This window comes from Parasteatoda tepidariorum, chromosome 5 (assembly GCF_982258835.1).
Source record: "Parasteatoda tepidariorum strain Cologne lab strain chromosome 5, Ptep-v5.0, whole genome shotgun sequence".
NCBI lineage: Eukaryota > Metazoa > Arthropoda > Arachnida > Araneae > Theridiidae > Parasteatoda > Parasteatoda tepidariorum.
In genome coordinates, this window is record NC_141759.1 from 119442495 (window position 1) to 119468298 (window position 25804).

Below are 25804 nucleotides of genomic sequence, written 5' to 3' on the forward strand. Positions count from 1 at the left end.
TCCGGTGTATCGCCTTTAGAATATGACACAAAAGCATCCCTCTCATCCACTCTGATTATTTTTATTTTATATCATAACCATCGTTGAAGAACCGTCGTTTCCTCGTACAACATTCCTTGTTGACCCAATTTTGGGTTTACGACTACTAATGTTCAACTCCGTAGCCGTGTCATTTTGAACCCAATCCAGAAACCAAGGATACTCCTGTATCACGTATTTGGAGAAATTTGCCTTTGTTGAGAATTTTTTGATGCAACTAACCAGCAATGGCGTAACATGGAGAAGAAATCTTCCCACGGTTAGCCTAACAACAAGGGGACCAATGATCCGTCAACCAATGAGGATATTTTCACGAATTTAAGCTTAAAGGACCGCGATGGCTCAGGGGATAGAGCGTTTGCCTTCTAATGAGGCGAACCCGGTTTGAATCCCAGTCGATACGAATTCCACTTCCGGCTTGCACCGACCACCGAGCTGACGTGAAATATCCTCAATGGTTGACGGATCATAGGTTAGAGTTCCCTTGGAGTCAGGCTAACCGTGGGAGGTTCTCGTGGTCTTCCCCTCCATGTAACGCAAATGCGGGTTAGCTCCATCAAAAAGTCCATCACGAAGGCAAATTTCTCTCAATACTATACAGGAGTTCCCTTGTCTTCTGGATTGGGTTCAAAATTACAAGGCTACGGAGTTGAACATTAGTAGTCGTGAACCCATAGAATTGGGTTGGTTGTTCAACGACGGTTGTAAAATAAAATTTAAGCTCAAAAGAAGAAAAAAAAAAGAGAAAGAAAAAAACTCCAGCTCTGAACCATAGCCACCGAGAAATACGGCCGTTGAGATCTCCAAGGTCTTTTAGCGACGTCACAAACAGTAGTTCTTAACTCATTAACCGACAATTTTAAATATTTGTTATTGAACAATAGCTTCCTTTATGCTATTCTTTATATTATTGTTTAAATATTGTATATATTGTATTTCAGTACCGAAATGTAAAAGAAGTAATTATAGAAATGGGCCTAATGTGTTTTTGATTACAAATTCCCCTATAAGGTAATACAAAAATGGAACCATTCAATCAAACGCGACATTTATCTAGAAGCAGAGTCAAATAGCAGAGATTAGCCATTGGCAAAATGGGCCTTGTTTTGGATTTCGTGGCGTCCTCACTTTTCAACTACAATAATCAAGAGTAATAGTAAACAGTACACCCTTAACCTCCCTGATACTTTGGGCACATCGGGCTGTTCCATGAATGCTTAGCTTAATGATCTATTCTACCCATCCCAGCTGTGGATAATAATATTGGGTCGGTAAGTTCCCATAGATTTTTTAAAAATTTTTAACGCTGTATATTTTATTAAAAGTTTGAGACATAATGTTTCAGATTATTCGAAAGAGACTGGTTTGTTTTCAAATGAATCGATGGTAATTTTCAGATCATTAAAATTGAATGGCCAGTTGCGAATTTTCAGCACTTCCTCCTTTTTGCTGTTAATTTAGATTCTAAGACAGCAAAAGCTGCTCGAAATATTTATGCTGTGTATGGATAGACTCACTCGTGGTTTGAAAATTTAAATTTTGACCCCACAGACGCCACTCGTTCTGTCCGTCTAATTGAGTTCAATGAAGGGTGATTAAACTTAGTTTTGCGTGAAAATTAGCATCAAATGAAACGGCAGATAAAATATCCATATTTTAAACATTTCAAAAAAGAAATGGTGAAATTTTAATTACCAACTCAGTATATTTCAAGTAATAAAATTAAAAAAAATTCTGATTAGAAATTTGGAAACTTTCTCACATTCTTATTCTATTCACTGATTACATTTAGAGAATCGGAATAGTTTAGTTCTAAAAAAACTCTTCTTGAAATCTTTTTATCTTGCGATTTCAGACCGGCTAAAATATATTAAATCCTAACAATATGAATTATACTTACATTTTTTACAAGAGTTTCAGCGCTACATGTTTCTAAGTAAAAATCGTTTTTTTTTTCATTATTTAAAGCTCTAATCCCAGGAGTATTTAGTCACAAGATCTTCATATAAACTGCTAAGATTTTCCGTTACAGTTTTCTAATTTTTTTTTACAGTTTTAATAGGAATTTCTGTTAAGGACTTAGTACTTTTATAAAGATCTGCGTTTGTCGAATAATCAAAAGATTTAAAAGCTAATAAAAACTTAAGCTCAATGGAAATTATTTGCTGTTTTAATAGAATTATCTTGTATCACAAGGATGAAAAAAAATTGAGAAAACTTCATTAGAAGTGTGTACTCTTTAGTCAGTAGAAAATTATCTTGGTAAAGACTGCTTATCAAAATGGTAGAGATTGCGTATCAAATTCATATAGCGGGAATATTACGCTCGTGTAAGAATGAAAATTAGGATTGTTATTAAATACAGGCTTTGAAAAGATCTCTGCTCTCCCCCTCAGCATTTGCAAAATTCGGAAGCAACAAAGGGAACCGTTGGAACAGTTAATTTAATTGTTTGAACTTTATTCCACTGAACCTAGTCACAAAATTTAACTAAAAATGTTTCTGAAGTTTTTGATTTTGAAAGTTTTCAAATTAAATTTTAAGTAACTTTATTAGTCTAATCTTTAAATACAAAAACTGTTTAAATTTGGAAACTAGGTTCAAAAGAGCTCTTTTAATGAAGAATTAGATAAAATAACTGAATTTAGTTTGTTAACCTACTAATACACAATGAGAAAAATTCTTTAACCTTTGACGTAGATGATTTCCTTTTTATATATTTTTGACACTTTAATTATATTTTAGTATATATAATCAGTAGTTACTAAGAAATCTGAAATAACCTGAAATCTCTTAATACTGAAATATATAATTAAAACGGTAGTTTTAATTTTTTTATTTATAGTCAAAAATTTAATAATTGATTTTGTAAATAAAAGAAATTTCAATGATGAATTTCTTATTAGAAATTAATGAGATCTAAGTGTAAATTTAGAAGTGAGCAACGTTACAAGAATTTTACCTTTAGAGCAGAAAAAAACATTGACATTCTCTATTTCATAACCATAGATTATCAAAATGCTAAATATATAATTTTCATTTGTTTCGACTTTTGTACATTTTAATGAAAAAGTACGAAATGTTTAATAAAAATTCTGCCTCAAATAGTTAATACTTTTTTTAACTTTATTGGAAGTTTGTACACTTTAGTCAGTCGAAAATGTCTTGGTCGAGGTTGCTTATCAAAGTGAAGAATTCATATAGCTAGATTATTACGTTCGTGTAATAATGGAAAATTAAGATCGAGATTTAATAATTGTTTTGAAAAGGTCTCTTCTCAGCCCTTCAACATTTGGAAAATTAGAATTCTGAAGAAACTAATTAAACCATTTGAACAGTTTATTTCATTCAGCAAATTTTGTTCTATTTAATATATTCATAAAATGTAACTAAATTTTTTGGAAGTAGAAACAAACTGCAGCATTTTGGATAGCAGAAACAAAAAACTGATGCGGCATTCTCTAATTTCATAACCATAAATGATCAAAATTCTAACTAATATTTTCATTGTTTCGACTTTTATACAATATAATGAAAAAGTAAGACATGTTTAATAAAAATTCTGCGTCAAAGAATTAAGAACACTTCATTAACTTTATTGGAAATGTGAAAATTTTAGTCAGTAGATTGCTTTTCATAATGGAGAATTTTTATAACTAGAATATTAAGTTCGGGTAATAATGAAAAATTAAGATTTAGATTTACTAATGGTTATGAAAAGGTCTCTTCTCTCAGTATTTGAAAAAAAATTCTGACGAAAATAAGTAAACCATTTGAACAGTTTATTTCATTCTAGTCAAACAAGTCACAAAATTTTACTAAAAAGTTTTGAAGTTTGATTTTTAATGTTTTAAAAATGCTTTAAAATTTAAGAAACTTTATTAGTCTAACCTTAAAATTCAAAAGAGCTTTCATTGAATAAAAAGAATTCGATAGAATAACGGAATTTAGTTTCTTAAACTACTAATACAAAACGAGAAAAATTCTTTTACCTTTGACGCATATTTTTCAAGCTCTCTAATTACAAGTAAGCATATATTTTGATATTATTGATTCTAAAAGCAGTTTAATAGTTATTAAAAAATCTGTTAGATTATCGATACTTTATACTAGAATATAAAATCCAAATAAGAAATTTTCAGTCATATTTCAAAAACTTTTATATTTTGTTAATAGCATAAATTTCAGTGATGAATAACTATTTCTTAGTTCTAATTAACTGCAAATATAAGCAAATTTGCAAATAATGGAAGTGAGAAGCGGTTTAAAAATTTTACCTTTACAGGTGCAAAAAAATGCTGTCATTTTGTATTTTATAATAAAAATTAAAATGCTTAATATATTTTCATTTGCTTTGAACTTATAATACAATTAAAGAGGTATGAAATAGATATAACATAAAAACACAATTTTCTGACAGTTTTTGCCTGTCGTCAGTGCACTTTAATTGACTGGAAAAAATCACGTGGTAGGATCCACTTTTTCCTCCCTCATATCCAGATTGTTATCAGCATAAAAAGTAAAGCTTATTGTTTTTTTCTATAAATATGTTTGTATCCCTAATTTAAAAAGGTATTTTTCTCTACTGCAATTATTATTTTTAATTCAAAAGTTTAAAACTAAGATAATTGATTTTTTTATTTTATTACAATAACTTAATTCTGTGCTACATTTTAAAATAAAGTTTCTTAAAAAGGTGTCTAATCTTATTAAGCGTTTTATCATTATTTTTATGCAAACATAATTGCATATTGTTACAAATTACAGTTAGAGATTCGTTAAATGATTTAGAACTTAATGATCAGCTTCACGCACAATGTGGTGCAAGCAGAAATGGTATTTAACATATCCACCCATTTAGTTAGCGAATGTATTAAATTACCGTTGTGAACTCAAATTTGTTTGAACAATATAAATGTTAGCTTAAGAAATGATTACTTGAAGAAATTACTCCTATTCACCAATAGATCTAAACATTTATAATACTAATAGATAATATTTGAACATGGAAGTGGAGGCACAAGTGTAAGCAAACTGAATTACTTTTAGTACGTATATGTAAATAAATAATTTTAACTTTGGAATAAAAAACTGTTGTCAAGAAGTAACAATTTTTGCTAAGCAATCATCGGGGGTTGGTGAGCGGCAGCGAAAGGGGGAATGAGCCCCCTTCTGTTTTACAAAAATTGTGCGTCAAAGAACGCAATCTGGGCCTCAATTCTCAAGAGTAATGAAGGAAAACAAATATATCAGATAAAAGCACTTATTCTTGTTAGTAGGGAGAATTTTACTGTAGATTTCAATTGTTTAAATTAGATTTTTCACCAAGACTAAGAAAAGTTCTTTAAAAAGTGTACATATTGACAGGCATAAAATGTTTCTAAATATTTGTCTAGTGTCTCAACTATAAACTGAATTCGGTTCTGATGAAATCTACATTTGCTTTGATAACTATCGGTAAAGTATTTAGAGAAGAGTTCAACTAACAGCGTAATATTTTCCTAACGCAAATTTTAAATAAAATCTCAAGATAAATTTGCAAACATCATTAATATCTATCATTAATAGTGGTAATTTAAAACTGAATAACTTAGTCTGCAATAAAAAGAAATTCTTATGTATAACAAAAGTAAAACTAACCAATTTGTCGATCAAATATTTTTATTAAAACATTTTATATTTACATATAGTTCAAACTGCATCTAGGCATTACATGTGTCACATTTACAAATTAGTTTTAAACAATATCTTCCTTATTTTACATGGAGCTCTAACATTTACAATGGAGTTTTTTAAGCAACATTTCACATTAAACTTGCAACGAAATATTAACATGGATTTCTTAAAGAGCACAATAAGCTATCAAACGGCAACTTTGATATTTAATTACACAATGCAAGAGTCATGAATATTTATAATCTATTGAAAATTCTCCTTGTAAAAATATGTATCAGTACAAAAAGGAACCTGAATTCATTAAAATTTAATTCTCAATTTTGTCATTTTAAATAATATCTAAAAAGCTTCAAAAAAAAAAAAATTTTTTTTAAAGATTTTATTTTAAAATTAAGAAGTCTCTGCTGCACCTGAAACTTAATTTCCGAAAATTTAAGTTATATTTTGAAAAATTAAACTTTTCAAACTAATTTATATGAAAGGCAGATTTGCGCATTGAGTTTTTCACTAGATTAAATTTTCGACGGCGATTTTAGATTAAACTCATATTTTGAACTGAAAGTAAAAGGTAGTAAAGCTGTTAATTTATAACTTTCAGAAGAGGGCAGTAAAAAAGTAAAATTTTTTTTAAAAATTTAGCTATTTTTAAGAACTTAGCTAGATTTAAGAACGGATATTTTCACCGCTAGCTACTTAGTGTTTGGAGCAAAAAATAAATAACATTTGATTTTTGAAAACACGATCAGTATAGCGTCTGAAGAGATCGGGGAACTCTTTCGTCCGAAAATTCATTGTTGTTAGTCAAAGCTGCACGAGTACATATCAAAAAAGAATAACTAGTTTCAAGTTCTTAAAGCAAGACTCTGCCGTTAAAAGATTTCTACACAGCACAAGGATACTGATCCACTACAGAAGCGCACATGTGTGAATCGAGAAGTTCCGAAACGGCTGGACGAGTGTGAAACATGACGAGAAAGCAGAACGGCCGACTACCACCTCCACGTCATTATCCACACTAGTCTAGAACATTCCGAAGCTTCCGATTCACACTTGCACACTCATGTAGCAGATCGATATCCCCAAATTGTGTAGATCTGCTATATCATCGACTATAAATGCGGTAGTACTGACTGTTTTTCAATCACAGTCTATTAATATATACGTGCTATCAGGTTTAAATTTGGTTCTCGACAACTATACAATGATACAGTTGCAATTTCGATGTATTATCTCACAATTTACTTCATAGACAATTTAACTTAATCCTGCTCAAAACTGTTAGAGATTCCAAAATTAGTATTATATGACTCCGATTTAGAGTTATCTATAACATTTTATTGAATTTATATTTGCATAGAAGATTTCTCGCCCGTTTTAACAATGATCCGCTTAGGATAGAACTCAAATCAACGAATTTGAAGATTTAAAAAAAAAAATTCTTGGAATTTGCAAATCTGCTTTTCATATAATACAAGTTTACATACATACAAGTTTTAATAGTTCAACAGGCTTATTGTTATCTATGTCATTAATTCTTAAGTATTAAACGCAATCGCAACATACTATGAGAATCGAAAAATTCAAAATTTTAGTGTTAGATTTAAAACGGAACACATTAAGATAGCATGTTTATACTTTACCTCGTAGATTGTTTGGGCTTCTGTTCAAATAGTAGATTCAATTTTCAATCAGAAATTTTGCCTTCTCTGACCAATAACCTATATTTGTAACCCTTTTACACGGGATCGGTATATTTAAAAGAAATAGTTCAGTTTAAAAATATGCGTTCGAGCACTCTTTAAACACTCATTTGAGTGGAAATCTATATATTTACTTTACGTAGCAACAAAATCAGATTTGAAAATCTTAAGTGGGTAGCATTTAATTTATACGTGAATACGTTGAATTATTTTTTTTCTCAAAACACGTAAACTATTACAAATACTAAATACCTGTTTTATTTTATTAGATACATATGCAAGTTAAAAGATTTAAATTTGCTTAAGATATTTTAAAATTGTATTAAATAAATTTCAATAGGACGAATAAATTTGGTTGTAATAAATACTAAGTTACAACATTCACAATTCAAATAGTTTTAAATTTTCGATTACATTTAGAGACTTTCGATGTAATATTAAATTCACGTTTCAATTTTGTCATCTAACTTAAATTTAATCTTAGTTTTGAAGTAAATTCTATAATTTGATTTAGACCTTGAAGGGCGATTGAATTCGTGTACCTATTTTCGAAACTATCAAATTATTATTAAAACTTTTATTTATTAGATTATGGAATATTCTGTAATGATTAATGTGTGTACGAACCTTTTTCAACTGAAGCTCTACCATTTATGCCTTGAAAAATAATTTTTGTAGTATACATTTTTCTTGTTTTAGATTAGCTTTATGTCCAGTTAAGTATCCAGCATAGTTAGATAAAGTTCCTCATATCGTAATGCCTAGCAGCTGTTATGCGTTATTCTTTTTAATGGCTATACAAGTTTCAAAGCTCACCAAGTACTTTCCAGGGTGTTTGAAACCTGGGTCGAAAAAGAGATTAATGCCGTGGATGTACGGCTCTATATGTGAAACGTTGTTAACTCAATCGATGAATACTTAGTCGAAAACAATTTACAATGAAACTAGTTTAATATACAAGAAAGAACGTTTTTGAAGTCTACCCGTATTACAGCACAACAGATTTCAGTCACAATAGTTAGCTGGACAGTCTAATGTGTTTAGAATTTGTTTTAGTTTATACAAAGTCAGAAATTAATTTTTATCTTTTATAGTCATTAAAATAGATGCATGTTTTTAAAAATGTGTGTATCTTTAATGCACCTGTTACAAAATTTTTATTTTATCCGAATTAGAAATTTCAAAATTCGAACAAAGCTGAATTTCAGTATTTCCAAAATATTTCTAAACGTTTTTTCCAGGTTATTTTCATTAAACTTGGAAAAATAACTGAAAATGATCGAAACTGCATAACCTTAATTAAAAATTTTTACTATCTCATAATTTATAAAAATGTAATATAATTTTAAAATATAAATTTTAAGTATACTCTAAATAAAATAGCTTATACCGCGTAACTATGCCCCATTGTTTAAACTTATTTAGCCGCCGAGTCAATGAAATGATGTTAGCTTACGGTTAAAATATATGTTATAGTTAGTCTCATGTTAGTAGTTAGCCTGATGATGAATGAATAATATGAATGCATAACGAAATTCCTTTAACATGAATTGCTTTAAATTTGCTCATCCAGGAATATTTACATTTAAAAAAGGGAAAATTCAAAAATTTTCCAAACTTACTTTTTGAAACTATGGCTGAATAGTGTGTCACAGATTCTTTTAAAATTTTTAAAATATCCTTTTATCACGTGCTATGCTTACAGCCAGTTTCGTAGAACTAAACGAGCCGAATCATCCACAATAAATATTATTCGGTGTTGAAATTTTTAGTTGAACGTATACTTTTAAGCACTGAATATATATATCAAAACTGCTTTGAATATTTAAGAGGTGAGATTAAGCAAATTGAGGCATATCCATTTAAAGAGTTTCGTTATGCAAATAGACTCGGCAGAGAAATAAAATTAAAAAACAAGACTAGTTTTGTAGAAGCCCATTCATTAATGTATCAAATATATTTTATAAAGAAATATAATTTTCCTTTATCTTAAGAAAATAAACTGACAAATTGAAATATTTTATTTACCAAACTTCTAACTAATCTAACATTTTCAGAGCATACGAATGTGTATAATTAGTACTAACTACAAATAATAGTTTCTTTTATGCCAAAGCGTGTTAAAAGCTACCAGTTTTATTTTGAGCGACAAAATTAGAACATTTCTTAAGCAAACCTCTACCGCGTTCCGCTGCGCTAACTTAATTACTAGACAGTCTTGATTTTTCATTAATTTTGCTTTAATAGTTTCGTTCTCAAACTTTATATAATGCGCATTAATTCTTTTAAAATTTAGACTAAATACGTAGAATTGTTATTGCGATAGATACTACATAAATGATCGACAAATTGTAAATTTAGATTTGTTTAGTGAAATTTACCTTAATACAGTTATGTAAATAAAAACCTAATGTGTAAAGTGCTAACTATGCAACATTGTTTTCCATGAAAGCTAACTAAGATTAGGACAAAAGTAAAATTTGAAAAATGCGATGCTATGAGGCTACAGCGAGTCGCTAGCATGAAGGGTTTTAAACAACTTAAGTGATAGGTACACAAACCGATAGATCAGGAATAGTAAGATAAGATTTGTATTTCGAACAGTACGGGTTACCTTAAATACGTTAACTGGTATTTAATATGTATTTTACTGATGAGGGGAGATTAATTCATAACTATCAATTTTATACCGTGTGATTTATTAAGGTAACACTGAATTTGCGATATTGTATGTTGGTTTTCCGTCATCCAAATATCTCGTTACCGCAAAAAGTTATAATATTTTATAACGTTGATTTAATAAATACCGGTTTTTACCTGCGCGCTGTAATTTTTTTTAAAGATTAAAACAAGTTTAAGAATTAGTTAATTTTAATAGCTTACAAATTTGAGATCAGATTTTGTCTATTCGATATAAATTCCTCAAATTTTTTACAAACAAGTTTTGCTTAAACTTCAGATTAAGTGTATTTTAATGGTAGATTTTGAAATTAACCCACATTTACTTAAACAGATTCTAAAATATGAAAGTAAAGTATGATGTATTTGGTGGAAAAAGAATATTTAAAAATTTGTAATACCAAAATAAAATCAGATATAAAGTTTTATTCATCTAAATATGTTTCGTCTGAGAATCGAACGAAAGTATTTTAATTTTTAATAATTCTTAATGATTTGAATTTAAACTGGCACACTAAAACAATTCTTTTGAATAATACAAATTTTAGATTTTAGTTAGTGTATTGGACAATAGTTTGAAAGAAAAAAAAACAAATAAATCGGAATTAGTTCTTTTGCGGCAAGGTTTAATTTCCTTAAATATTATGCCATAGCTGATAGCGAGGAATAGCTAACAATAAGCTTGTATTAAAAATGCTAAGACTATTAACAATACGTATATATAATACATAGCTGATAGATTAGAGAAGGTGCAGCAAAATTTCAGAGACTTAGACTTTAAATTTAATTTAAGATCTTTAATGGGTAAATACGACTCAAAAAAATTTATGAATAATAATTTTTAGATATGATAAATAGAAAAAGGTATATTTAGAAAAATAAGACTTAAATATTCTTTACGATTAATAGAAATATTTGAAATAAACTTTTAAACTATGCACACTTAAATTGCATTTATATTATAAATATGGACTTAGATTTAATTAAAAATATTTATATAGCTTAATTCTTATCAGAGAAAATATTTAAATTTAAATAACCAAAATGCCGAAAATGGAATTTTCATACTATTCAAGGAGAATGTAAAAATAAACCTCTTGTTCTGTTATGTCAACCAGGCAACTGAAGTAGGTCATCTTAGCAGACTACGATCATCATGGTAACTAGGTCAGTAATGGAGATCTTGGCAGACAACAGGCCTCATGGTAGCCAGGTCAGTGATGGGGATCTTGGCAGACAACAGGTCTCATGGTAGCCAGGTCAGTGTTGGGGATCTTGGCAGACAACAGGCCTCATGGTAGCCAGATCAGTGATGGAGATTTTGGAAGACTACGATCCTCGTGGTAATTCGATCAGCAATGCAAAGCCTAGTGTTAAAAAGAATACAAAATTTCTTTATTCTTATGGTCAAATTAACATAATTTCACTCTTGTCAGAGACAGTGTTTGATATTGAGTCTAGTAAAGTTTCATAAATATTAGTTATGCAAATATCTTAGTCAACTCCTTTGTAGGTAAGTCCCTTAAATGCATATCCAGAATTTGCATTTTACAAAATTCATAAATCTTATAAAGCAGATCATATTAATCCGAACATTTAATTCCTGCAGGTAGGATCTCTGAGCAGCTATGTGTGTATTTTTCAAAAGGCTGGAGTAACACAGAAATCTATATCAATAAATGCAGACGAAGTTCAAACGAAAACTTATTGGCGTTGTCGAAATTTCAATTACGCAAAACTTTAACTAACCACGGAATGAAGAGATTTATCTTTAGACCGTGAGGGAGCATTAGTCTGATATTCGTGAAAGTTCTTATTTTAGAACTTTGTGCCAAATGACTAAATTTATTAGCCTCCTGATCAGTAGGAGATTTTATCAACAGAAGTAAAACATCTCCAACCAAGAAACTAAATTAAACATAAGTTTTAGATATGACGAAAGTTACATAGGACGCAATACTAATGCTATAAAGTTTTGTCCAAACAAGTTCAGTTTTTCAGTGAGACAAACATTTTGCACGTTTTAAAACCAATTAAAAGCAGTAGGGGCCCCCGAGCGTTCGCCTCTCAATGATGCTACCTAAGCATAGACTGGTAGATACAAATTCTGCTCTTCGCTAGCACCGACCGCAGTGCTGACGTAAAATAACCTATATCGGATCAAGAGTTAGAAGCTCCTTGCCGATCCACACAATTTTTAAGGCTAAATTTTGTAAGCAGGGCTTTAAAATTAAATTTAATGTAAAGTTTAAACAAGATATCTGCTCACCTGGAAAGTCATGAGAAACCGTGGAAAGTCATGAATTTCGGTATTGAACAAAATTTGTCACTCACAATTGAATTTGTACTCTTTTTTTAAATTTGAAATCTAAAGATGCAGAGTATAACAGTTTTGATTATATACCTATCATTTCAATTGATGTTATTATAATGCTTTAGTCATTAATTTGAAAATCTAAAATGTAGCAGATACCCTGTTAAAAATGTATAAAATATTTGTTAAATCAAATGAGTTCAAAACTACTCATTTTCATACCACGCTAACAGCTATACAGTAAATTATATTTCATAAAATACAAAAACATCTAGATTAATGTTATTACCCGAGTTTTTAACTATTTTACAATTTCAAAAAGAATTAAAAACTTAATAGTAATATTAAATTTTTAAAGAAAAACTTAATATGCTTAAAGCTAAATTCACACTTGCACCATTATACAAAATCTGCATGCAAAATTTCAAGCAAATCTAAAGTAAACTTTTGTCATATGTGCTGGTGTAAAAATCTCCAAATTTATGTTCAGAAAATGCATTTAAATTTTAACAAAATTCTGAGAACAAACAATATTGCGAAAATTTCAGAAAAAGACTTTTCTTAATAAATAAAAGTTATGTAATATTTAATAAAATGAAAATTTAACCTTAATTTTGTGCATCTAATGATATTGCTAAAGACCGTACTTTAATTTTCATTTATCACCATGGAAAATTACTATCATTTCTAAAAATCGGAGATCAAAAATTTAAAGGGTTTTGAAAATCCAATGAACTAACGTTCAAACAAGGTTAAAAAAAATCTAAATTTTCGTCGAAATAACCTATTTTTTTAAACCTAGTCTAATACCTTAAATATTGACTTTTATTTATGGAATAGTTCAATGTGTAAAGTGTTTTATAATTTAATATATCAAAATGTTAAACTAGAATAGATACATTAACACTAGATTGTCCAAGGAAGTCCTTTTGACTGCTTTTTAATTTCAATTAGAAAAAACAATGTATATAATGACACAATTTCTTATGATTTTGTGACTTTTTGTACAACATGCAATTTTTTTTATTGTTAATATTTACTAATAACTTGTTCTATAACTGCAAATATAAAAAATATTGAAAATTTGAAACAAATTTCTTTCTATATTAGTTGTTTTTTTCACAAGGCAGTCATTTTGACTTCCTTTGGGCAATTTAGGTATTTACTAAGTTTCAGTCTTTCTAGTGTTAAATAGAATTTATTAAACAATTTCTTGATCAGATCAAAATAAATCTTAGCTTCCTTACCTATCTAAATCTGATAATGATAGCCGGCATTCTCCTGCACGGAATAGACTTTTAAAATAGCAATGAAGCAAATTTATGTAGTTGAGTATCAAGCATCTATTTCGAGGTACATTCTTGGTTCCTGCAAGAAAATAGGAAACATGTCATTAAAAATATAAAATTTGCTACATAGACAGTGGCGTTTATTTTTATACTTTTGCGTAATAGAATTTAAGTTGGCTGATGAAAGTTTTATACTTATGACTAATAAATCGATAATATTAGACCAGGATGCGTAGCCAAATCTTTAAAAAAATAAGCACCTTTTAAGGCACTCGAAATATTTTTAAGCATATACATAAACAAAATTCAAAATATTTTTCAAAGACTTTAGATGATCATAATAAAATTACTAGTAGATAAAATAACTGATTATATTAGCAGTTATAAAAAAATGGAGAGATTTTTCGGTTCGATATCAGAGGGTGGAAAATGAAGTCTGAACTGGAGAATATCTTGCAAAATGCAACAGAGTGGCTAATGAGAAGGCAATAATCTCACCGAACACAGTTCAGTAGACGCACATACGAACTCGCAAGTATTTCATCAAACATGTAAAATGATTGGCTCTTTCATACTATTGACAGATGGAACGCCGAAATGAATAGTGAAGAAGTTGAACAGAACAATGTGAAAAACATGCTTTTGCATAATACGTGGCGAAAATCGACATGGCAACGAAAAAAATCTCTTGTTTCAAAATTAAGCACTTTTTAAAAACACACAATGAAAAAAGCACGTTTAAGGGCTTTTTAAATAACGAAAACAAGCACCTTTAAGCCCTTTTTAAAAATGCTACGCACCATGTAGACTAATGCGACAATACTAGAGTTCGGTACTAAATATTCATGCGGTTAAATTAAAATCTCCAATTCTCAGAAGAATTGGAGTTATTAAAGACTTAAAAATTTTAATTTCACAGTTTTGGCAAATTTCTTTTCTAGTCTGAATGACATTTCAACTGTTTTCGAATTTTTAAAATCTGTTTACTTTAGAAGTGACGAAAATTACTCGTTACAGAAAATCACCGAAGAGCCCATCCCGGTGGCAAAATTTTTTAGAGATGTCTGCGACAAAACTTCAGCACTAATATCTTACTGCAAGATACTTTTAAACATATGTTAAAAATTTAAAATAACAATGCTTTGTTTACAATATATATATATTTTAAATTGAACGCGTAATAATTTTTATTCTGTTACTATGGGTGATATTCTCGCATGTTGTTGGGGGAGCAGAAATTATTTCCTTCTTCGCATATTGTAAATTATCACAATAAAGAAAATTATTAAAAATTGCGAAATCCGTAGTAGTGATAGCCGAAAAAAGATAGACAACGAAATCACGAGAATCAGACTCCTCAAATGCGTGTTTAGTTTCGAGATTAGGTAGTAGTTAATTATATCCTGTAAAATAAATATCGAATTTAAAAGCTAGAGAAATCAATAGGAATAACCGCTAAAAATTCGATAAACTATCGCCTTAAGTAAATGCTCAAATGCGCGATTCGAATGTTCCCTATTGTTTGAAATATATCGGGATATCTAAAATCAGCGTGAAAGTCAACATCAATAACTGCCGAAAATAAAATCGAAACATTACAAGGATTTATGATGCAATCTGCGTAAATTAACAGAGTCAAAAAGTGATTATCTAAATTCATGGTTCAAATATCACGTGAAAATTTCTGCAGAAATGAAGTAAAATTATTTACTTTTCAAAGGAAAAATCTTTCTGCAAGAACTCTAACCCTCTGCGACAATGTCGCCGTGTCGCGGCGATTCAGCCACGGAGCCCTACACAATTATAAATTTATGTTCGTAGCTAGCCATGGTTGACCTACGAAGGAAATTTAAAGTAGGCAGCAAACTTCCCAACCTCCTTGTAGGAAGTTAGTTCATTCGTTTACATAGTTTAAAATCAAATAGATTATACATAAAATTAAAATAAGCCAACAATTCATGCAAAATATTTAGTATACACAACCAATAAATTTTATATAACAATTTAATTGTGTTTCATTACGAAATTATTTAACATATCTAAATAAAAGTAGCAAACAATTTACAGATTTTAATACCATAGTAGATTTCTTATCAAATGACAGTAGAACCTCCCTATAAAGAAATTCTTAACCTGAAAATTTCCAAGCTAAATTTTCGATTAAACCAAATTTTCCATCCTTTAATTTTCATAGGTTTTTAAGAAAGTTATTACGGTTAAAATTTCCCTGCAAACCAGTTAGTCACCATTATTCATCGCAAGAATTATGAGCAAAATCTGCAGACAAAATAACATTTTAAGGGAGAAATTATTTCACAATAGTTGAGTATTGATTTACTTTAGATTCGACAAAAAAAAATTCATTTGCCTTGATCGCACTGGCTAAAGGTTGAAACATTTGCTTAACTACATGCAAACTAATAAACGGCATTACGAAATTTTACTTTCCTGGTCTAAGGAAGGAGCAGGAAAGGAGACGAAAGATCCTAGATACATATATGGTGTTGCAAAACCGAATAAAAATGAATCGGACTTGACCTATAGTTTGTCTACGGTAAGAACAACCCCCAACGTAAGAACTAATATAAGTAACTTTTAAAAATTAAATCGTAATTTCATTCATCTCAAATATTTTAAAACTTATATCGTTTTGTATTTTAGAAGTAGTTTTTACTTAACCTACTAACCTCGTTATCATAGTTACCGCCACGGGTCCAGACAAATGGCTAGGGTAGTTCTTCATTTAGACAAACTATAGCTTAATCGCCAAAAATAAATATAGAAGACATTGATTTTGTTAAATCAAAATTGAAAGTTTGTGCAACCCAAATATCTAAAAAATGTCTTAAACTAATCTCTATTAAAATATTAATCTTGAATATACAAGATTTTAGAACTGAGTAGGAATTCTGTTAAGTTTGAAACAGTCACAAAACTTTATAAATCAAATCAATATAGGAGAAGGAATAAAAAAGGACAGAATATTTAAAAAACTATTAGATATATTATTCAAAGCATGCGCAATGTATAGTATTCAGAAACTTATAATTACGTTAAATCCTGTTAAAAATATATTTAAAAAAAAATAATTTAAAATTTTAAAACTATTGTTTCATAAAACTCTCGTTTTACTGTTTTTCATAAGCATTCAATCGCAATATTTTAGCAAGTCAATATCTCATAAAAAAATTCGAAAAAAAAAGCGTTTAAATTTCACAAAAGAGCAAGTTAATAAAAGAGGTATATTAATCATTTTAACAAAATTCCGAATTTCGGAGAATCACAAGCATACCATAAATTATCACGAAAGATTTTAAGTATGTAAAAGTAGTGAAGAATAGAAAGACTTACTTTAAAGTTCTCGTCAGATGAGACATCCATAAAAAAGCTTCAAGAATTTAGTAATAAATGGCGAACATTTATTAATTTATCTTCTTTAAAATTTCTTTGAGGCAAAAAAATATTTCTTTGAGACATAAAAAAAGAAAAAAAAAGCACCAGACTTAACTACGTATCCATCGTGATACTTAAAACTTGACAAAGTACACTACACTAGCAACTCATGAAAAAAAAACAGCAACAACAGAGCGAAGATACGAAGAGCTCGTTAGGTACCAGTCTTGCCCCGTATTTTATATTCCTTCATATCGATAACGATTAGCAATTATTGTCGATCAAAATTGAGTTGAGTTGATGATGAAGTGGATCTATGCTACTCGCATTTTTGGGGCCACCCTGTGCCGAGCGTTATCGCCTGCCAAACGTTCTGTAGCGTGAAGGTAACGGGTTCGAATCCCGCCCTACCCTGGATGCATTTTCGTATTGTCCTTACTTGAATTGTACTATCTGTCTTTCTACTTGATAAAGGTTCCGCAGTGGACTGATCGTTAAGACACGGTTCCCAGTAGAACACCGTAGTCAAGCATCACTGGCTGCGGTTAGTGTGCGGATGGGTGACCACTTGGATCAGTCTACGAAGGAACCGAGGGTTTTCGGTATTGGTCCTCATTAAACTGTTCTACCGTATAGTGCTCGACTTCTCGAGTAGGTCGTTGGGCTACCAAAGCGGGGGTGTCATCCCCTCTGCAGAGGATCAAAATTGTGACGGTATGTCTTCGGATCAAAATTGTGACAGTATGTCTTCGGATCATCCTCAGGGGTGCTTCCCAGACAGTCGCCAAAAGCCCATTGTGCAGCTCTAGTATGATGTAAATAAACCACATCCACGAGCCAAACGTTCTGTAGCGTGGAGGTAGAGGGTTCGAAACCCGCCCTACTCCGAATGTGTCTTCGTATTGTTGTTATTTGAATTGTTCTATCTGTCTTTCTACCTGATAAAGACTTAAAAATCGTACTTGTATAATTGAATACATGTAATGTAATTGAGCACTTGCATGTAATTGAGCACACAAGCATGCAAGTACCAATGAATAAAATACTCGTATGTAATATATCCTCTGTGCCTCGATTTAGCTGAAGTTACTTTTCATGGTTGGGAAAAATTCTAGCAAAAGTTGCTGAGGAAATCAGAGGTTGTAGGGCAATTACTTTTTTACAGAACGATAAAAGGGGCCTCCCTGGTCAAGTGGTCTCACCATTCCACCAAACGCTCTCTAGCTTGGAAGTAACGGGAAAGGGTTCCACCGCCATCCTGAATACATCATTGTGATGTTCTTCTCAAGCTTGAGTCCCGCATTGAACTGATTTTAAGGAGACGGTTCCCAGTAGAATACCGAAGTCAAGTATTACTGGTTGTGATCAGTTAACGGGTGGGTGACCACTTTGATCAGCCTGATAAATAAAATATATTGCTGATGTTAGTTCACTTCTGTTAACCATTCTTTAAATGCTTATGTTGCGAAGAAAGTGATGATTTTGATTTCTGTGGTATAACCGACTTATATCTTTATCTTTATGCAGTTGGTGTTTGTTCCACTCTGTTACAGCGTTGAGGTTCTTCAGTGACTTCAGACAAGAACTTGAAATCTTTTCTTTTGCCGTCCGAGACATTAGACTCTCAGCTTCTCTTTACACATTAGATACTCAGTTACCTTCCCATTAAGTCTATGCTTTTTTTCTAATCATTTTGTCAAGATGCATGGTCCTCCTGCGGAATATTTTGAAGCTCCGAGGAATCGGGTTCGAATTCCGTTCTAACCCTGATTGTAACTATATCGAATTTGTGCTATCTGCTCTTCGATTGACAAGGATCAAATCGAATAAAATGAAGTTTTTGGTTGAATTTTCATTTTATTCATGTGAATAAAGTAATCAAATCAAATCACTCCACTAATCAAATCAATCCTCCTTCAACTTGATGAAGTTTTTGCAAGACAATCTAGCGGGGTAGCCAAGAAACAAAAATTCGGTTTAGTGATATGAACAGATTCGTTCCCCGAAATCTCTGAAAGACCACTACGACAAAACGATCAGCATATAATGTTTTTATATCGAACAACCGCATTTTCTAATGAGTAAACAAGCCGTATTTGAAACTTAAAAGCGATTCATAGTTTCAGACCCTAGATCGAGATATAGCCTCACATATGGCAGGCGGAAAAAATTGTTTAAACCTCTTGAGTTAACAAAGTAATTTGACCTATTTTTTACGTCTCGAGGAAAAATTAAAGATGAGAAGAAAAATGAACTAAGGCATAAGTCCCGCAGTGGATTGATCGTTAAGACACGGTTCCCAACAGATCACCGAAGTCAAGCATCACTGGCTGCGGTCAGTGTGCGGGTGGGTGACCATTTGGATCAGTCTGTGTATGGACCGAGGGTGTGCGGTATGGGTCCTCGTTAAACTGTGCTACCGTAAAGTGCTCGACTTCGTGTGCAGGTAGTCGGGCTACCGAAGCGGGGGTGCCATCCCCTCTGCAGAGGATCAAAATTGTGATGGCATGTCTTCGGATCATCCTCAAGGATGTTTCCCAGACCGTCGCCAATAGCCCATTGTACAGCTCTAGTGCGACGTAAATGAACTACAACAACAATGAACTAAGGGCATATAGCAACAAATATAAAACCGCGAATAGAGTATTTTTAAATGAGGATAAAAATAATAATTGCGATACGTGTCTGAGTAATGAAAAACGTCCATTATACTTTTGTCCTAAATTTAAAACACTTTCAGTGTATGAGCGAATAGACATGGTTAAAGATAAAAATGTATGCTATAAATGGGAAGATTTCCATATCGTGATCTGTGGCAGAATAATTACCAAGTCTTGGCAACTTCCCGGCAGCTGCCAGCTACGTTAACGTTTTTTAAAGGCCCTTAAAGTTGCTTTTTCATTCGGGAATTGTAAAAAGTGCTTAATTCTATCTTTTAAAGAGCGATTTTTTTTTCCTTTCCTTGTCGATTGTCGTTCTAAATTATAAAAAATTCATGATTTTCACACTTTTCTCTACAATGTTTATCAGACACTATTTTTTTTTTTATCATGATTGTGCAAAGTTTCTGAAAATGGTTATAAATTTTATCGATTTTATGTTTATAAATTAAGAACTTTAAACGATAGAAAAAAGTAATTTTTTATTACAGCACAGATTCTGGTTACGATTTTTTCTTTTTTTTGTAAAATGATTAAAAATATTTTTTGAGTGCTTAACATTATTTTATTGCGATTTATCATTGAGGGGTCACCGTCCTCTTCACAAGTGAAAAACTTTTCAGCTCCCGCGAATAGAGAATAAAAATATTGGAATATGAAGTTATAAACATTTTAGTCCCATATTAAGTCGTTTAACGTTTTTGTTCTGATGCTCTTCAGAAAACCTTTCTTTCAAATAATTGAAAATATATTTTATAGCTAATGCATTTAAACCATAAACGTTTTTTTTCTTGCTAATTTTAGTAAAAATAACTCATATGCAGCAGGTAGGTAGGTACTTTATTGACGTCGCATTAGAGCTACACAATGGGCTATTGGCGACGGTCTGGGAAACATCCCCGAGGATGATCCGAAGACATACCATCGCAATTTTGATCCTCTGCAGACGGGATGGCTCCCCTGCTTTGGTAGGCCGACGACCTGCGCACGAAGTCGAGCACTATATGGTAGAATAGCTTAACGCGGACCGATACAGCGCATCCTCAGTCCCTACGCAGGCTGATCAAAGTGGTTACCTACTCTCACACTGACAGCAGCCAGTGATGTTTAACATCGGAGTTCTATCATAAGTAAATAATTTAAGTGTCTTAGCGTAAAAATAAATTCAGCGGAATCATTTTGAAATTTAAATTAAGTACTTAGTTAAATATTTTTCTTATATTTTATTTAAGAAATTTTTGACAAATTTTATCAGAGCTGCGGTAAACAGAGCGTTCACCTCTCAATGAGATGTCCTAGTTCGGAAACCCAGAGGTGCTGGTAGATTCGAATTCCGGTCCCGACTCGCACCGAACACAGTGCACTCGAAGGATATCCTTAGAGGTAGATGGATCAAGGGTTAGTATACCTCTGCCTTCGGGCTAACGGTGAGATGTTTTCGTGGTTTTCCTCTCACTATAACGCAAATGCGAATTCGTTTCATCAAAAAGACCTCCGCAAAGCTAGTTTGTCCCAATGCTTGATCTATGAGTTCTCTTGTTTTCTGGGGTGAGTTCAAAATTACAAGGCTACGTAGATGGTCGTAAACTCAGAATTGCGTCTACTGCTGAATGCCGGCAATATAATAAAAATTTTATTAAGTAGACCTGCAATCCACCGCCTGAATTTTTTTTTATTAGTACTACTATGAGTGAAATATTTTTAAAAATCTAATCACATATACTTTATGAGTTAACAAAAAATGTGAGGTAAAGTATGTTGGATTTTGTTGAGAGCAAATCAGACTGAAAGTCACGTAGAACAAACTGAAAACTTAACTTTTATTTACATCAAAAAGAATATAAAAACAATAAGATGTTGCCAGCACAGGAAACTCAAACTATCTAACTAATCTCGAACTCAAACCTCAACATCCTCCCCACCCTGGTCGACCTCGAGGGGGATGACCAGAGCTACCGGACGGGTTATATTGTGACCATTAACTCTCAGCTCACAGGATCTTATTTTTCCGTCTCGTCCTTCATGCAAGTTCACCACTCTAGCTTTCTTCCACATGTGACGTGGTCGGACATCTTCTTGTAGAAGTACAATATCGCCAATTCGGATGTTAATGATATTGTCCTGATTACGAACTTGATGAAATGACCGCAATTGAAGCAAATATTCCTTAGACCATTTTTTCCAAAAGCAGTCGAGTAAGTCCTGCTGCTGCTTGTAGAATTTTCTTAGCTTTGTGTTGTTATTTGGGCTGGATGGAATGGCCGTTAGTTTCCGTCCTGTCAAGAAATGGCTTGGTGTTAAGGCTGTGGAACTGTCATCTTCGTATATCAATGGTCGGCTGTTCAGAGCGGCTTCTATTCCAATGAGGGCTGTGGACAGACCTTCCTCGTCAAGAAGTGCTCGTCCGAGTACCTTTCGTGAACATCGCTTGACAACTCCGATTAGGCGTTCCCACCAGCCAGAAGGTACAACTCTTTCAGGAGGTAAAGGAGCTTCGATTTGTTTTCCGTATTTTGCTTTGGACAGCTTGCAAGGTAGGCATTTGTGAATAACTTGCTTTATAGCTTGACGTCCTCTTAAAATCCAGAAGGTTGAACGTAACTCGGACAGGATTATACGCACACCTAAGTGGTGGAGTCGTATGTGTGTATGCTGGATCAAAAGGTGGACAAAATAGTGTTTACAATCGAGCAATAAAGGGTGTCGAGTGTCAGATGAAATGTTTGAAAATTGCAGCCTTCCTCCAAGGCGTAAATAATTATCTTCAAGAAAGGGATTGAAACAGGAAATTTTGGATTTTTTCGGCAGGGGACGTTCCGCTTTTAAGGCATTTATTTCAGCTGAGAAACATTGATTCTGTACAGTCTGTATCCAATAGTTTTTAGCTTTCTCTATTTCATTACAATTCAATTCATGAGTTATGCGTTGCTGTGTCTTACAGTTGTATACAAAACGTAGTATCCAGGCAGTCACACGAAGAAGTTTCGTATAAGAACTATAACGAGATATGTCTATGATGGGTTCTGTAGTTGCAACGTAGGAGGATTGAAATTTGGTTTTTCGTGATTCAGCTTCAACTAAAGGTTGTGTACGTGTAGACAAAACTTTGATAGGCCAAGTTTCTGGATCATGTTTTAGCCATTTCGGGCCGTGCCACCAAGATTCTAAAATCGATAACTGTGATGGAAAGGTACCACGAGTAAGATGATCCGCAGGGTTATCTGTACCGGGACAGTGGCGCCATTGTGCTGAAGTAGTGTTTTGAAGAATTTCTGTTGTTCTGTTGCAGACAAATGTTTTCCACTGGTTGGGATTTCCTTTTATCCAACTTAAAGCTACAGTAGAATCGCTCCATAGTATGGCAGTGTGGGAATTCATGTTCGTTTCCCTGCAAAAGTATCGGAGTAGGCGAGCTCCTAGTAGTGCAGCTAACAATTCAAGTCTCGGAAGGGTGACCCTTTTGATTGGGGCTAGTTTATTTCGACTGCAAATGAGATGGGTCTCTGTAGAAATATCATCTGCGTGACGCGCGTACAAGCAAGCACCATATGCACGTTCCGAAGCGTCGCAAAACACATGTATGGTAACGTCGGAATTTTCGGAAAAGCCAATCCATCTTGGGATGCATATTTCATTCAGATAGTGTAATTCATTTATCCACTTGTGCCACTGCTGTGCTACAGATGGAGGTAATAGTTCATCCCACTGAATACCACTAAGCCATGTATCTTGAAACAATATCTTCACAACTACTGTAACTGGAGCAAACAAGCCTAGAGGATCGTAAAACTTTGACATCAACTTCAGTAGTAAGCGTTTTGTTACTGGTTCTTTACATGCTTGAACAATTTTTGTCTGCACATCAATTTGAAAAACATCCCTGTTAGTATCCCATTTAACGCCCAAGACTTGCGTAATATCCTTAAACGAGACGTTTTCTTGTTTCCACATATCTTTCAAAATCTTAGAATTTGTAGTCCATTTGTCTAATGGTAGGCTAATAAGTGATATAAGTTTCTGCAGTTCTTGGTAAAGAATCAGAGCTTCAGTATCCGTAGACGTTCCGGTTACAAAATCATCCATATAGGTGTTATTCTCAATGTGTCTAGTTGCTGTAGGATATGCTTGTTTGTGTTTTGAAGCCAATTCGCGAAGAGAAGCTGCTAATAAAAATGGACTAGAGACGAGTCCAAATGGAAGACGTGTGAATCGATAGGTTACAATTTTATCTTCAGTGCGGAGTCTCCCATCAGGAGTATATGTAGTATTGTACCAAATAAATCGTGTTGCATCTCTGTCTTCTTCTGCTAGAATCAGCTGCAGAAATGCTTGTCGCCCATCACTAGTGATTGCTATTTTAGAAAGTCTAAATCTCAACAGTGTGGCTAAGATATCGGGAAGAAGATTTGGTCCTACTTCAAGAGCGTCGTTCAAAGATGGGTGACCTGGAGAATGTGAAGATGCATCAAAAACTATACGCCACTTAGTTTCTCCATTTGTGATTTTCTTTACTGCGTGATGGGGCAAGTAAAATAAACGTTCCTCATTATGTGTTTCTGAAACAACTTCAACGTGTTTCTTATCAATGTAATCTTGCATGTGCTCAATATATTTTACTTTGAAGTCTGAATTTGCATGCATTTTCCTTGTTAAAGATTTAAATCGTTGAATTGCAACTTCATAATTGTTCGACGAAAGTTGAACTTCTGGTTTCCAAGGCAATTTTACAACTCTTCTACCATCGATGATTTCAAAAGATTGATGAAAGTTCGTTAAGAGTTCAGAGTTGTGAGGACTTATTTTTTCTTGTGTCGGTTGTATGCCAATGCTCTCTAAGTTCCAGAAATTTCGTACCACATTATCTAATTCCTGAGTTGAAGTATCCACATCAACATTATGAACCGTTGAAATGAAGGAAACTGTTGCGTGTGATCGAGTTCCACTAAGTACCCAACCAAAACTTGATGGGACCAAGGCCAGAGAATCCGACAACCTGACTGGAGCTTCAGAATTCATAACAATCCAGTAGTAATCTGCACCGATTAAAATCTCAATTGGTAAGTTCGACAATGAATCATCTGGATCAGCAAGTTTCATTCGCTTGTTTTTAGCAAAGAGTGAAACATCCGTTGATGAAGGTAGGTGTGATGCATATTTGTTGGAGCTTTCAAATGCAGTAACATTAACTTTAGATTTGTCCCAGATACTTGATAACTGAAATTTGACTTGTCTTCGCGTGTAGCCAACATTAGCTGGGGATTCAAAGGCTTGAATGTCCAAATGTCTGGTTGAAATTACTGGAAGTTTTAAAGTATCCACAAGATTAGAAGAAACGAAACTAGATTGACTTCCACCATCCAAAAGACAACGTGTCAATTTTGTAATCCCAGTGGGCCCAGTTATGAAAACTCGTGCAGTTTGCAAATGAACGAAATTGGAAGGCGATACATCAATTTTGTTTGTAGATGTAGCCACAGGCTGCTCATTGGTTAGAGGTTTGCATATTGATGTATGGTGTTTTCTCTTGCATTTGGAACAGACAAATTTTTCTCTACGAGGGCAAATTTTTTTGGTATGTCCTCGGTTAGTGCACAAAAAACATCTATTACTAGTCTTCAATTTCTGTATGCGCACGTCTATGTCCGTTACAACATTGCACTGTTGAGGCCAATGTCCGACGGTTTCACAGAAAGGACAAAAGGGTGACATTATTTTACTTTTGGTAGCTGATTTAGAATTCACGTTAAAATTTTCTAAGGAGGATTTAATAGGATTGTCTGGAGCAAGTGAACCTTTAATATTACTTGCAGTAATTGATCCCTCGACCTCTTCTGATAAAAATTTCATTAATTTTGAAATATCGCTTTCACCAAAATTTTCACGTTTGGCATGTATAATCCAGTTACGACAGATTTCATGAGGAAAAGCACGAAGTATTTTAGGAGCCAAAATTCTTCCGTATGATTGAGTTTTTTCTCCTAAAGCATCTAAAGCCTGTATTCTTCGATTACAATCAATATATAACTCATTTATTGCTGCTGGAGAGTGATTTTT

General features: G+C 32.5%; 1 protein-coding gene and 1 long non-coding RNA gene across 2 annotated transcripts; both read right to left on the reverse strand.

Moving 5' to 3' along the window:
* Positions 1 to 9633: 9633 nt before the first annotated feature.
* Positions 9634 to 17303, reverse strand: LOC147810113 (uncharacterized). The gene is made up of 3 exons (XR_015434203.1): positions 17049 to 17303; positions 13656 to 13776; positions 9634 to 11461 (listed from the first exon to the last, which is right to left on the reverse strand). It is a non-coding gene; the product is annotated as an uncharacterized LOC147810113 (long non-coding RNA).
* A 1703-nt stretch (positions 17304 to 19006) lies between these two features.
* LOC147810114 (uncharacterized) lies at positions 19007 to 25597 on the reverse strand. Its single transcript, XM_087162974.1, has 4 exons — positions 24490 to 25597; positions 22690 to 24375; positions 21924 to 22590; positions 19007 to 19112 (listed from the first exon to the last, which is right to left on the reverse strand). The coding sequence occupies exons 1-4, from the start codon at positions 25595 to 25597 to the stop codon at positions 19007 to 19009; spliced, it is 3567 nt and encodes a 1188-aa protein (XP_087019100.1).
* Positions 25598 to 25804: the final 207 nt, after the last annotated feature.

Coding starts and splice junctions, on each gene's coding strand:
- LOC147810114 (XM_087162974.1), bottom strand. CDS start 25,597: ATGAAATTTTTATCAGAAGAGGTCGAGGGATCAATTACTGCAAGTAAT. Junction 24,376..24,489: donor ATCTTTTGAAATCATCGATG/GTAGAAGAGTTG, acceptor ATGCAAATTCAG/ACTTCAAAGTAAAATATATT. Junction 19,113..21,923: donor GACTGCTTTTGGAAAAAATG/GTCTAAGGAATA, acceptor GTTTTGTCGTAG/TGGTCTTTCAGAGATTTCGG.